This window comes from Sapajus apella, unplaced genomic scaffold, assembly GCF_009761245.1.
Source record: "Sapajus apella isolate SASKATOON/1434 unplaced genomic scaffold, GSC_monkey_1.0 scaffold18, whole genome shotgun sequence".
In the NCBI taxonomy this organism is placed as follows: Eukaryota; Metazoa; Chordata; class Mammalia; order Primates; family Cebidae; genus Sapajus; species Sapajus apella.
In genome coordinates, this window is record NW_022436958.1 from 1,959,703 (window position 1) to 1,973,864 (window position 14,162).

Below are 14,162 nucleotides of genomic sequence, written 5' to 3' on the forward strand. Positions count from 1 at the left end.
GAGGTATAAACACCAGACTAAAATCGAAGATACTCATCTCATGAGTGTCTGACAAAATTTTATTTATGTATTTGTTTATTTAATCTGGAACTATATTTTTAATACATAATAGATGTATATATTTTCCAGGTATATGTGATAACTTAGTACATTCATATAATTTGTAAATGTCAAGTTGGTATAATTGGGATATCCATTACCTTATGTATTTGTCTTTATGCTAGAACAACTCAAATTATTCTCTTCTATCTATTTTGAAATACACAGTGGATTATTGTAAGCTGTAGTCACCCTACTGATCTATCAAACACTGGGTCTTATTTCTTCTATCAAACTATATATTTGTACTATTAATCAACCTTTCTTCCCCCCCCCCCCATCCCTAGCCCTTCTTGCCTCTGGTAACCATCAATCTTAACTCTCTACCTTTAGAAGATCCAACTTTTTAACTTTCACATATGAGTGAGTACATGTGACATTTGTCTCTCTGTGTTTGGCTTATTTCACTTAATGAACTCCAGTTCCATTTATGTTTCTGCAAGTGATAGGATTTTATTCTTTCTTATGGTTGAATAATAGTCCATTTGTGTGCATTATACCACGTGTTCTTTATCCTTCATCCATTGATGGCACTTAGGTTGGTTCCATAGTTTGACAGCTGCTAATTGTGCTGCAATAAACATGGGAGTGCAGTTGTCTCTTCTATTGATTGACCTCTTTCTTTTCTCTTGAATATGTGCTGTGTGTGTGTGTGTGTATGTATTCAGTAGTAGAATTTCTGTATATCGTACTTCCATTTGTATTTTTTTGAGGAAACTCCATTCAGTTTGTCATAATGGCTGTACTAATTTAAATTCCTACCAACAGTATTCAAGGGTTCTCTATTTTCCACATCCTCACCAGCATCCATTATTATCCATCTTTTTTATTATAGCCATTTTAGCTGGGGTAAGATGATATCTTATTATTTTGCATTTTGATTTGCATTTTTCTGGTGATAAAAAATGCAAAAATGACTTTTTTTTCATATAGCATTTGGCTATTTGAATGTCTTCTTTTGAGAAATGTCTACTCAGGTCTTTTGCCCAATTTTAAATTGGATTATTTGTTTTTTGTTTTTGTTTTTGTTTTTTGCTATTGAGTTCTTTGAACTTCTTATTTATTCTGATTATTAATTCCTTGTCACATGGGTAGTTTGCAAACATTTTCTCCCATTCTGTTGGTTATCTCTTCACTTTTACTATGCAGAAGCTTTTTAGCTTGTTGTAATCTCATTTGTCTATTTTTGCTTTGATTGCCTGTGTTTTGATGTCTTACATGAAAGAAAAAAAATTTTTCCCAGACCAATATCCCGGAGCATTTTCCCAAAGTTTTTGCTTGTAGTAGTTTCAAAGTTTCAGTTCTTAGCTTTAAGATTTTAATATATTTTGATTTAATTATCATATATGTTGAGAGATAAAGGATTAGTTTCAGTCTTCTGCATATGCTTATCCAGTTTACCCAGTAATATTTATTGAAGAGACTATCATTTCCCCACTGCATGTTCTTGGCACCTTTGTCTAAACTGGGTTGGCTATAAATGCATGAATATAAATCTGCATGTAAATCTGGGTTTTTAAAATCATGCATATAAATCTGAGTTTTTTATTTTGTTCCCATTTGTCTAAGTATCTGTTTTTATGCCAGTGCAATGATGATTTGCTTACTACAGGTTTGTAGTATATTTTGAAGTCAGATAGTGTGATGCCTTCAGCATTGTTCTTTTTGCTTAGGATTGCTTTGGCTATTCAAGATATTTTTAGTTTCACCTGGGCACAATGGCTCACACATGTAATCCCAGCACTTGGGGAGGCTGCGGTGGGAGAATCCTTTGAGATCAGGAGTTCGAGACCAGCTTGGGTAATATAGTGAAATCTCATCTCTACTAAAATTCAAAAAAAATGTTAGCCAAGCATGGTGGTGCCTGCCAGTAGTCCCCGCTACTCGGGGAGCTGAGGTGGGAAAACAGCTTGAGCCTGAGAGGTTGAAGTTGTAGTGACCCCTGATTATGTCACTGCATTGATATTTTGAGTTCCATATACATTTTACAATTTTTTTCTATGTATGTGAGAATGTCTTTGGTAGTTTGATGGTGATTGCACTGAATCTGTAAATTGCTTTGGGAAGTATCATTATTTTAACAATACCTGTTATTCCAATTCATTTGCGTATCATGTCTTTCCATTTTTGTATATCATCTTCAATTACTTTCATTAGCATTTTATAACTTTTCTTATATAGATCTTTCACTTTTTTGATTAAATTGATTTGTAGGTATTTTATATTCTTTATAGCGATTGCAAATTAGATTACATTCTTGATTTATTTTTCAGGTTGTTCGCCGTTGGTGTATATAAATGCTACTGATTTTTGTATGTTAATTTTGTATCCTGTAACTTTACTTAATTCATCTATCAGTTACAAGAGTTTTTTGGTAGAGCCTTTAGGTTTTTGTGAGTATAAGATCATATCCTCTGCAAACAAGGCTAATTTGATTTTTTCCTTTTCAACTTAGATGTCCTTTATTTCTTTCTCTTGCCTAACTGCTATGGCTAAGACTTCCAGTATTACGTTGAATAAAAGTGGTAAAAGTGGGCATCCTTGTCTTGTTCCAGATCTTAGAGCAAAGGCTTTCCATTTGTCTCCATTCAATACAGTGTTAGCTGTGAGTTTGTCATGTGAATTCTTTACTATTTTGAGTTATTTTTCCTTCCATATGTAATTTGTCAAGAGTTTCTATCATAAAGGAATATTGAATTTTATCAAACGTTTTTCAGCATCTATTGAAATGATCATATAGTTTTTGTTCTTGCTTCTGTTAATGTTACATATCATCTCTGAGTATGGTGTACCATTTTTACATCCCTGGGATGAATCCCACTTGATCATGGTAAATGATCTTTTTAATGCATTGTTGAATTTGGTTCGCTAATATTTTGTTCAGGATTTTTACATTTATTTTCACCAATGATACTGGCCTATAGTTTTCTACTTTTGCTATGTTCTTTTCTGGTGTTGGATCAGGGAAAGCTGGCTTCATGAAATAAATTATGAAGCATTCCCTCTTCTTCAATTTTATTTGAAGAATTTAAGTGGAATTGGTATTAGTTCTACATTAAATGTTTGGTAGAATTAATTGTTGAAGCCATCAGGGTCTGGTACTTATTTTTTATGGAAGACTTTTAAGTACTGCTTCAGTTTCCTTACTTGTTATTAATTTGTTGAGTTTTTCTATTTCTTCATGGTTCAATCTTGGTAGGTTGTGTATATCCACAAATTTATCAGTTTATTCTAAGTTTATCAATTTGTTGGCATGTAGTTGCTCATAGTATACTGTAATGATTATGTGTATTTCTGTGATATCAGTTTTTATGCCTCCTTTTTGGGTTCTGATACTATTTGGGTCTTCTTTTTTCTTAGTCTAGCTAAATGTTTGTCAGTTTTATTTTTTTAAAAAAACAAATATTTGATCATTTGGTCTTCTGTATCGTGAGATTACTTTCACTTATGGCTGCTCTGATATATATGATTTTGTCTCTTTTTTATTTATTTATTTATTTTTTGAGATGGAATCTTGCTCTGTCACCCAGGCTGGAGTTCAGTGGCACAATCTCAGCTCACTGCAACCTCTGCCTCCCAGGTTCAAGCAATTCTCCTGCCTCAGCCTCCTGAGTAGCTGGGATTACAGGCGTGTGCCACCATGCCCAGCTACTTTTTGTATTTGTAGTAGAGATGGGGTTTTACCATGTTAGTTAGGCTGGTCTCAAACTCCTGACCTCGTGATCCACCTGCCTCGGTCTCCCAAAGTGCTGGGATTACAGGCGTGAGCCACGGCACCCAGCCAATTTTGTCTTTCTACTGATTTGGGGTTTTGTTTGTTCTTGGATTTCTAGTTCCTTGGAGTACACCATTAAGTTGTTCATTTGAATTCTTTCTACTTTTTCAATGTAGACATTTATTCCTATAAACTTTGCTCTTAGTGCTGCTTTTTCTGTATTTCATAGATTTGGGGTTGTTTTTCTCCATTTTCACTGTTTTAAGAAATATTTATATTTTCTTAATTTTTTAAATTTATTCATTGGTTATTCAGTTTAATTTCCATGTATTTGTGTAGCTTTTAAGGTTTCTCTTGTTATTTATTTCTAGTAGTATTTCCTTTATTCAGAAAACATACTTGATATGATTTCTACTTTTTTGAATTTGTTGAAACTTGTTTTGTGGCCCAAGATATGGTCTATTCTGAAGAATGTCCCATGTACTGATGAAAATAATGTGTATTCTGGAACAGTTGGGTGAAATAGCCTATAAATATCTGTTAGGCCTATTTGGTCTAATGTAGTTTAACTCTAGTGTTTCTTTATTGATTATGTGTCTGTCCTGTCAATTACTGAGAGTGGGGTGTTGAAATTTTCTACTATTATTGTATTATGGTCTCTCTTCCTTTAAATCTATTAATGTTTTCCTCATATACTTGGGAACTCTTGTGTTGGATATATAGACATTTACAATTGGTATATCCTCTTGCTGAATTGACCCCTTTATCATTATATAGTGACCTTCTTTGTCTGTTTTTATAGTCTGATTTGTAGACCATTTTAACTGACATAAATATAGCTACTCCTCTTTTTTTATTATCTTTTTTTTTACTTCACTTTCAGTCTATATGTATCTTTATAGGTAAGGTGAATTTATTGTAGACAGTATATATTTGGGACTCATTCCTTTATCCATTCAGACACTCCATGTCTTTTAATTGGAAAATTGAATCTATTTACATGATAGGAACTTATTACTGCCATTTGTTGCTGGTTTTCTATTTGCTTTGTAATTCCTCTTTTCATTATTTCCCCTCTTCCTCTGTGGTGAAGTGATTTTCTCTGGTAATATGTTTTTATTTTAATTTATTTTACTTTAGGTGCATATTACATCTGGCATTTCTGCCCATGTTATCCCTCTCCACCCTCCCATCCCTCCCCACCTCCCCTTGTCTCTCCTTTACCACCCACAACTGTCCCCTGTGTGTGATGCTCCCCTCCCTGAGTCCACATGTTCTCATTGTTCAACACCCACCTATGAGTGAGAACATACAATGCTTGGCTTTCTGTTCTTGGGTCAGTTTGCTGAGAATGATGGTTTCCAGATTCATTCAATTCCCTACAAAGGACAGGAACTTATCGTTTTTTTTATGGCTGCATCGTATTCCATGGTGTATATGTACCACATTTTCTTTGTCGAGTCTATCATTGATGGGCATTTGTGTTGGTTCCAGGTCTTTGCTATTGTACACAGGGCTGCAATGAACATACGTGTTCATGTGTCTTTATAGTAGAACAATTTATAGTTCTCTGGGTATATACCCAGTAGAGGGATTTCTGGGTCAAATGGAATTTCTATTTATAGATCCTTGAGAAATCACCACACTGTCTTCCACAATGGTTTAACTAATTTACACTCCCACCAACTGTGTAAGAATGTTCCTATTTCTCCACATCCTCTCCAGCATCTGTTGTCTCCCAATTTTTTAATGATCGCCATTCTAACTAGCATGAGATGATATCTCTGTGTGGTTTTGATTTGCATTTCTCTAATGACCAGTGATAATGAGCATTTTTTCATATGTTTGTTGGCCTCATATATGTCCTCTTTTGAAAAGTGTTTGTTCATATCCTTCACCCACTTTTGAATGGGGTTGTTTGTTTTTTTCTTGTATATCTGTTTTTGGTAATATGTTTTAATTTGTTGCATTTTACTTTTAGTAAATCTATTATAAGTTTTTGCATTATGATTACTATGAGGCTTACAAAAAATACCCTGTACACATAACAAGTTATTCTAAAGAGGTGACAACTTAACTTGTATTGCAAAGAAAACAATAGAAACAAACAAAAAAAAATTTTAATTTAACTTTTTCCTCTGACATTTTGACTTTAATTTTTCTCAGTTTACATACTTTTTATATTACCTGTCTCTTAGCAGTTTGCTGTAGCTGTTACTATTTTTGATAGATGTTTATTTGGGGCTTCAAATTACAGTTATGAGGGAATTGTACACCACAATTACAGTATTAGGATATTCCATGTTTGTTCATGTGCTTAATTTTACCAGTGGGTTGTATATCTTCAGGTGCTTTCTTTTTGCACGTTCATGTTTTGGTCTTTCAAATTGAAGAACCCCCATTAGCATTTCTCATAAGACAAGTCTGGTGGTGCTGAATTCTCTCAGGTTTTATTTGTCTGTAAAAGACTTTATCATACCTTTATATCTGAAGGATAACTTTACTGGATACAGTATGCTTGGGCAGTGGAAGTTTTCTTTCAGAACTTTGAAAATGTACCACTTCTTCCTGCCCTGTATGATTTCCATTGAGAGATCTATTTCCAGATAAATGGAAGCTCCTTTATCTATTCTTTGCTTATTTTCTCTTGATGTTTTTAAGATCCTCTTTTTCTCCTTCGCCATTGAGAGTTTGATTATTGTGTGCCTTATGATAGTCTTATTTGGGTCATATCTGTTTGGTCTTCTGACTTTGCAGTACTTGGATATTTATATCGTTCTCAAGTTTTGGAAAATTTTCTGTTGTTCTTTATTTGAATAAGCTTTCTACACGTTGGTCTTGCTCAACTCCCTTTTGAGCACCATGAGCTCCTAGATTTGGTATTTTCAGGTAATTTTCTATGTCTTGTAGGCAGTCTTTGTTCCTTTTCATTCTTTTTATCCTCTGACTGTGTATTTTCAAATAACCTGACTTTGAGTTCACTAATTCTTTCCTCTGCTTGATCCATTCTGCTTTTGAGAGCCTCTAATGAATTTTTCAGTTCAGCAAATGTAGTTGTTTCAATATTCCTACTTTCTAAATTATTATTTCAAACTCTGTTTAATTTCGCTGATAGATTTCTGAATAGATTTTCTGTGTTATTGGGGAGATCATAGAGTATTCTAGAAATTGTTATTTTGAATTCTTGATCAGAGAGCTCATATATCCATGTCGTTAAGATCACACACTGTATTCCTTTCTGTATTCTGTTGGGGTAGTTATGGTTCCCTGTTTACCTTGTTTTTTATGTATGTGCATCTCTGTCTTTAAGTTGAAAGATTAGCTGTTTATTCCAGTCTTGTCTGTGTGACTTGTTTTGGTTTTTATTGGGTATGATTTTTTGGTAATTCCTTGAAATTTAACTGTTGGTTTTCTTTCTTTTTTCTACTTCTAGGTGGTGGCCTTCTTTTCAGCACTGATAGCATCTTGGGCCTAGGTTTGCTTTGCTTCAGTAAACAATTAGTGTGCTACCTATCCTGAATAGGGGAGGTCCCCAAGGTGGTATCCCAATAGTGTGAGAAGGCTGGCTAGGGGTTTGTGCCTAGGGACCTGTGAAACCAACCTCCTACAGCATGGTGCTGCTGAACAGCCACTTTGACTTGGTATCTCATTTGGATGAATTACAGAGCAGTTTTCAGAACTGGGGATCCCTTCCCTCTTTGTCTCTGGATGTCCTTAGGGATGTTTCTTCAGGCACTTCCCATGCTTCCTTGGGCTAAGGCAGAGACAGGCCTCCTGCCAGGATGCTTAAGATGTTGGGGAATCTGGTTATCTACCACAATCTCACGTTTCACAGCATAGAAACTATGAGTAAAGGGGAAAATTTCTGTGCATTTGGTTCTGGGCAGATTTGGGGGAGGGCTGTTGCAGATGTGAAAGTCTGATTCTCTTACCACTTACTGAGTTTTTTCACTTTTGTGTGGCACCAGGAACTGTCTTATCCTCACATTTGATCTCTGGGATACAGCTGATGTTAGTCTCAAAATTGAATATTTGTTTTTGGTTTTCTGTAGTCGGGGCTGGGAGAAAGGTGAAGCCAGCTTGCTTCTATACTGACATTTTGGAACTGAAGACTTCTCTGCCAAAAATTTTATAGTAGGAAACCTTTTATCAGGCAGATGGTAGGGCCAGATTATCACTAGGAGCCATCCAATTCTAAGCTTCTATTTCTGTGAGACACTGTACAAAATTTTTCTAATTGCCTAGAATACCTAAGTGACATGGGTATGACATGTCTTCAAGGAGCGTTATTCAGCATAGAAGGAATGCTGTGAAAACAACTTCTTGTGGCAACAGAGAAAAACAGTGTTTTAATAGAAACTTTAACCTAATCCATATAAAAAAGCACTGAATTCTATAAAAGAGAAAAATAGGCAAAATAAATGTATGCCCTGTAGCTTTACATGTTCCCATTGGCAGTGATTACAGATGAGGTCATTTTATCATATACACCTAGACAAATTATATATTGTTTTTCTTTTTTAGTCAGTCTTGGCTGAGTTCCAAAATGAATTGTCATAGTCTGAGTGCATAAGTTGCATGATATAAATTTCCATTTTCCCACCGCAGCTTCTCTGTCAGCTCTGGTGGTGTTACTCAGTGATGCTTTATTGTCAACAATTGAGAGAACGAGCGCACAAGAGGAGGAAGCTACCAAAAACATGCAACTATGGTCTTCTTAGATGAGGTAGCAAGAGCCAGAACTTTGAGATGTGAATTATTTGGGTAATTGCGAAAGTATCGTCTCTCTCACAGGGTGGAGACTGTGGAGAAGGAGTTCAGGTCCGCAGCCTTTCCTGCATGGTCCACAATGGTTCAACATCTCATGCAGCTGGACGTGTCGAGGATGCACTATGTGGAGAAATGCCCTTTCAGGACAGCATCCTGAAGCAGCTGTGTTCTGTGCCTTGCCCAGGTATGCAACGCTAGTGATTGGGAGTGCCTCCCACAGTGATCTTTTTATGTTTTGTTTTACTGATTTTTTCCTGGAGATTCTCTAGCTTATCAAAATTAGAGTTTTTAAATAACTTTAATTCACTTTTAATTGTAGCTATCACTTTGGTATGTAGCTACTGCTTTGATGGAGCCGAAGTAGGCAAAGCAAAAAAGGCACTGGATTTGGAAACCTAAGAGCCAAGTTGAAATCTTTTCTCTATCACTTCATTGTTTTACTTGGGGTATGTAATCTAGGCCCTGTGAGCAATGGTTTCTTCATCTAGAAACTGTGATGTTAATACCTTATACAGCAGGACCTAGCACATTGACCAGAATTCAAAAAATGATGACAGAATTCTGGGTGACGGCATGGTGGAAACCAGTAAGGCTATGAGTTCATGAAAGCCCTCAGTAAATGTGAAGTTCTATATAAATGTGAAGGTCATTATTAGTTACATAAAATGTATGAGTTTATTTTAATCCTAGTAACACAACTTAGTTTGTATGGCATAAGTTCAAGGTGACAATATATTTTTATAATACAGTGTACAACATATACGTATGTGTGTATACTCACATATATGTATGTATAATATACTCACATATGTATTATAAACATATGTATACACACATATGTATTATAAACATACAAATATAAAATATTTGTATGTATAATTTGTGAAAAGATATATTTATAAATTATAAATTATATTTATTGAATGAGAAAGATGTTCAGGGTATTAAATTAAACATTTTTTGGTCCAAACGATAGTTCATTTCAGTGACCTACTTATTCTCTTTTACATGGTTTCTGTGAACATCCATTTTATGATGTGATGCAGATCTTTGAACACTGAGTTACTATAATCTTTATATCTCCCTTCTAAAAATTTTATTAACACGAGTAGATACATAATGTTTTCTAGATGTGACTACTACAATTTGAAGCAAAGTAATGAGAATCTAGTTTTTGACACTTTCTTGTTAAACAAGATTAAACTATAAATTACTTCATCATTCGTAGTACATTCTGATTGGAAAATTGATCAATGTAGAATGTGTAGTATCTGGAAACACATATATCACTGCAAATCTCTGTGTGAGCCCTGCCCATGCACATGTTGTCCAGTGCCACTTTTCATGCTGTTTCCCCCACCCTGTACTGCCTGATGTCCAGGAGACTGCCATTTAACAGAATGGTCAGAGTGGAGCCCGTGTGAATTAACCTGCATTGATGGAAGAAGCTTTGAGACTGTGGGCCGCCAGTCTAGGTCAAGGACATTTATAATTCAGTCTTTTGAGAATCAAGACAACTGCCCCCAACAGGTTCTAGAAACACGCCCTTGTACAGGTACCAAGAATGCTTTTCAGTTCTTTAGCTTTCATTGATCAATGCTTATGCTAAGTGAGATGTAATAGAACTGCTATTTTCGTATTTACTTACAGGAGGCAAATGTTATCACTACACATGGAAAGTAAGTCTTTGGAACAATAACGAACGAACTGTATGGTGCCAGCGTTCAGATGGCATTAATGTCACAGGTACTCCTGCCTAAGACTCATGTGGACACTTCACAAAGATCCATGAGTATTGTTATTTGTGAGAAGAATTAGCTTACAAATTATAAGTAAGGGTGACTTGGGCAGATAGCTTAGGTGAATTTTATTGCAGATTTTCATCAGACCTTTGCATCTTAGAAATAAAGAAATTCAATTTTAAGACCTATGAAAATATCAAACTACTTAAATAAGCTGAAATAAAATAAAATGTCCTTAAATATCATGATCTGAGATAAAGACTGAAAAGGACAAATGTTAGAAAATTTTAAATCATGTCTCTTCTCAATAAAACGTTTTGAAGGACATATCTTAGCATGTGTGTGTGTAGTACTAAACTGATATAAAACATACCCAGAAGTTGAAATTAAAGAGGTTAATGAAGATAAAATTTTAAAATTAAAATATTCTGTATGTTAATGATGCAGAAGGCTTTTATGTTGTAAATTATAGCCATTTGTATTCATGCACTGGATGCTTAGTTTTTGAATATTTTGTGAATCACAATTATTACTTAATATCTAAATATAGACTGAGCAAAAGGTCCCTCATTCATGATGATATATACCATTTGATTGTGAAAGTGGTATTCTTAATAATTTTTGAGGTTTTTAAATGCTTTCTTGTCAGAGCAAATTAAATTGTCATTATTTTTACTTAGTAGTACGGTTTACAGAGAGCTTGTGCAAGAGCTGGGAGAAGTGCCTATAGGAATAGAAGTACTGGCAGCTCCTCCTTTTTCTTGTTTACTTGCTTTTGCACTATTGGTATTCTTTTTAATTCATAGTTTATCCATAAAATAATTTACTTTAAGCTACTTGTCCGTTTCGTAAGTTGTTAAAACTAAATATACTGTAAGTCTCCCTAGTCAACACAGAAGGCATCATCCTCTGCAATATTCTGAGAGTTAACACACTGGTAGGGTCTTTGCTATCAATTATCTGCATGGAATTCCTCATGCACAGTGTATAACATGTAGTCATCTGATGAAGAAACTCAGGTCACCGGTATCATCTGATAAATATTATTAGAGCTTAATTAATTCTTAAAATTAAAAAATATGTTCTATAATCTATGTAAATTCCAAGATTTTCTTTTCTATCCTTAAGAGCGCTCTTCCCGCTGAGGTACTCCTGCTGTGGAGATCCTTGGTTTAAAGTGTGGAAACCCTCCCCCATCAGCATGAACACAGTTGATAGAAATAGGACTGTGTGGTTCTTGCCACTAACACCTGGATTATCAGTTTCACACCTAGATGCTAATTCTGGACTGTTAGTTTTGCTTTTTAAAAATTTATCTGTGGATTCTTTGTTTTATTTTTCAAGTCACAGTGAGAATTTAGCTGCTTCATTCCCAGGGACAGTATAAGTCCAGCTGTTCCCAATTCTGCCTTGGGCCCAAAGCTTTTTGCAGCTACAAAACTATAAACTATAATGGGCTGACAATTGTAGTTATCCAAAGGCTAGTACCTTTCAGTGCAACCAGCGCTATATAAATGGTGCTTAGTCAAATTGTCTCTAGGCTTTCTCTCATATCTCTTTTACTATCTTGAATTTAGCAAAGCAAGATTAGTACTTAAATGATTTTCCAATTTAGAGATACGCATTATCCCATACATTTACTCAAAAATATGTACGGAGCAGTAACAAGTACTGTGTCAGATTGTTGCCTGTCCCTTCTAGAATTTAGCAAAGCAATTAATTTAGCAAAGCAAGTTTAGTACGTAAATTATTTTCCATTTTAGAGCTATGCATTATCCCATCCACTTACTCAAAAATATGTACGGAGCAGTAACAAGTGCTGTGTCAGATGTTTGTCCCTTCTAGAGCTTCTGCACTTGCTCTTAAGAATATGTGTTTGTATGTGACTCTGTGTGTATGTATTTCAGTTGATTTACATTTAAAAATATTACCAACGTGTTTGATACCATAGTATCAACATAGTATTTACTGAGTTGTTGGAATTGGCCTAGTGCCTAGCTGGGTGCTAGAGTGGTATATATGTAGAATGAGTGTTCCATGAGATATGTTTTCTGCTCCTAAGTTTACATTTAGATTTTATCAATTCTTCTACAGATTTTGACTCTCACAGACTTTGCACTCCAGCATAGCTGTATGATAGAATCACGTCGCCATTAAACAAGCATAAAAACTCTACTGCAAATAGCCTTTGTTAGAAGAGCCTCCCATTTCAAACAATTCGTTTTAGAGTAATCAATAAAATAGGCTTAGGCCACAATGTTGGCAAATAGATTTTTCAAAAATAATAATACTGTTGCAAAGAGGCCAGTACCACAGGTTACAAATTACCAAAAAATTATAAATGTTTATTATAGAGAAATCTGCAAATGATGGTGGAATTTCCTTTGTAGGAGGCTGCTCCCCTCAGGCCCGCCCTGCTGCCATTCGGCAATGCATTCCAGCCTGCAGAAAGCCTTTCTCCTACTGTACACAGGTGAGTCATGTGCTGGAGTCTTCTACAAGTCCATTAATTGTTGTGTTTTACACATGCAATCAGATGTTCTCCTGTCTGCTGCAGCACAAGCAACAGTTCCACGTGCCCACGATACCATCTAGAGGCATTTGCAGGAGTAATCACACTTATAAAGAATTTCTCAGCAGGACCATGTATTAAGGAGAGCAGTATTTTTTTTTTCTATAAATCTGTCTTTAGCCAAATCTTTCAAATATCTAATTTCTATTAGCTCTATTTACCAATAAGTGTTCTCAGTTGACTTATGTCTTCTCTTCTCAACCTTATATACACCTCACCTATTTTGAAAGATATTAAAAATGTTCATATTTGCTAAAGTTATTATATATAATTACACTGTGATTACTGTGGAGTGAGTACATTTTTAGTTTATTTTAAGTAAGCTAAGTATGTGACTATCATTGAAAAAAATATGTGTGGACTTGGCGGTCATGTGTGTATTTTTTTTTTAAAGCAGACATTTATTTGTACTTTTTCTTATATAACTCACATCTACTACACCTCAGGAATAAATGTAAGACATATAATGTATTCTAATCAAGAGCACTCATAGTATGCAGTGCATATATAATTTTTTTAAGTATGCTACATTTTTTAAAGAAACAAACTTCTCATAGTATGCTCATTCTAAAAAATGATTTGATTAAAAATAATTCAAGTACTCAGTCCTATTATTGGCCTTACAATTCAAGATGGCTTAATTCTTTACCACAGAAAAGACAGTGGGTAAGCTTGCAGAGGGGAATAGAAGGAAAGTAGGAGAAGTTCAGGAACTCCGTTTGGGTTAGTGATGTTTGAAAAGCAGAAAGTATAGCTTTATACCAACCCTCTGAATGTCTTCTTTAATAAAACAGAAATTACTTTTTTCCTTGAATTCTGGAACATATAACTGACTGGTTACAACTTTTCTCTCATGCTAAAAATAGAGGTGTGTCTTGAGAATACGGCTTTAATGGCTGGGATTATAAAAATTTTCTTAATTAGATCTCTCCATTGTGATATGAAGATATCATTTTGTGATACTTTCAATTAAAACCGACTGAAAATGTCATATTTATGTGTTATTATTATATGACTGCAACCTGAGCTAAACTATGGACAGGTAACCAAACGTGCTTTTCTTACTTTTTTCATTTTGTAGAAGAGGTGCCTTGTTTACTTTTAGTATTTATTTCTCCTCAGAATCACATGTTCAGTAATAATTGATGACCTAAATAAAGTTAACTGGTTGATGAGGATTGGCATGAGTAGCTGTGTGAAGCTAAGGTCTGTTCAGAAAATGCTAGATAAATAGCTTTAGGTAAGGAGCCATAAGAGCAAAGTC

At 34.8% G+C, this 14,162-nt stretch overlaps 1 protein-coding gene across 2 annotated transcripts in view; it reads left to right on the plus strand.

Moving 5' to 3' along the window:
• THSD7B (thrombospondin type 1 domain containing 7B) overlaps nucleotides 1-14,162 on the plus strand; it is an 835,144-nt gene that overhangs the window by 806,895 nt on the left and 14,087 nt on the right. For both annotated transcript variants that reach the window (XM_032286329.1, XM_032286330.1), the window contains 4 exons: nucleotides 8,609-8,768; nucleotides 9,966-10,139; nucleotides 10,235-10,330; nucleotides 12,717-12,799. In XM_032286329.1, the coding sequence (XP_032142220.1) occupies nucleotides 8,609-8,768; nucleotides 9,966-10,139; nucleotides 10,235-10,330; nucleotides 12,717-12,799 (513 nt within the window). The remainder of the gene's footprint in view (nucleotides 1-8,608; nucleotides 8,769-9,965; nucleotides 10,140-10,234; nucleotides 10,331-12,716; nucleotides 12,800-14,162) is intronic.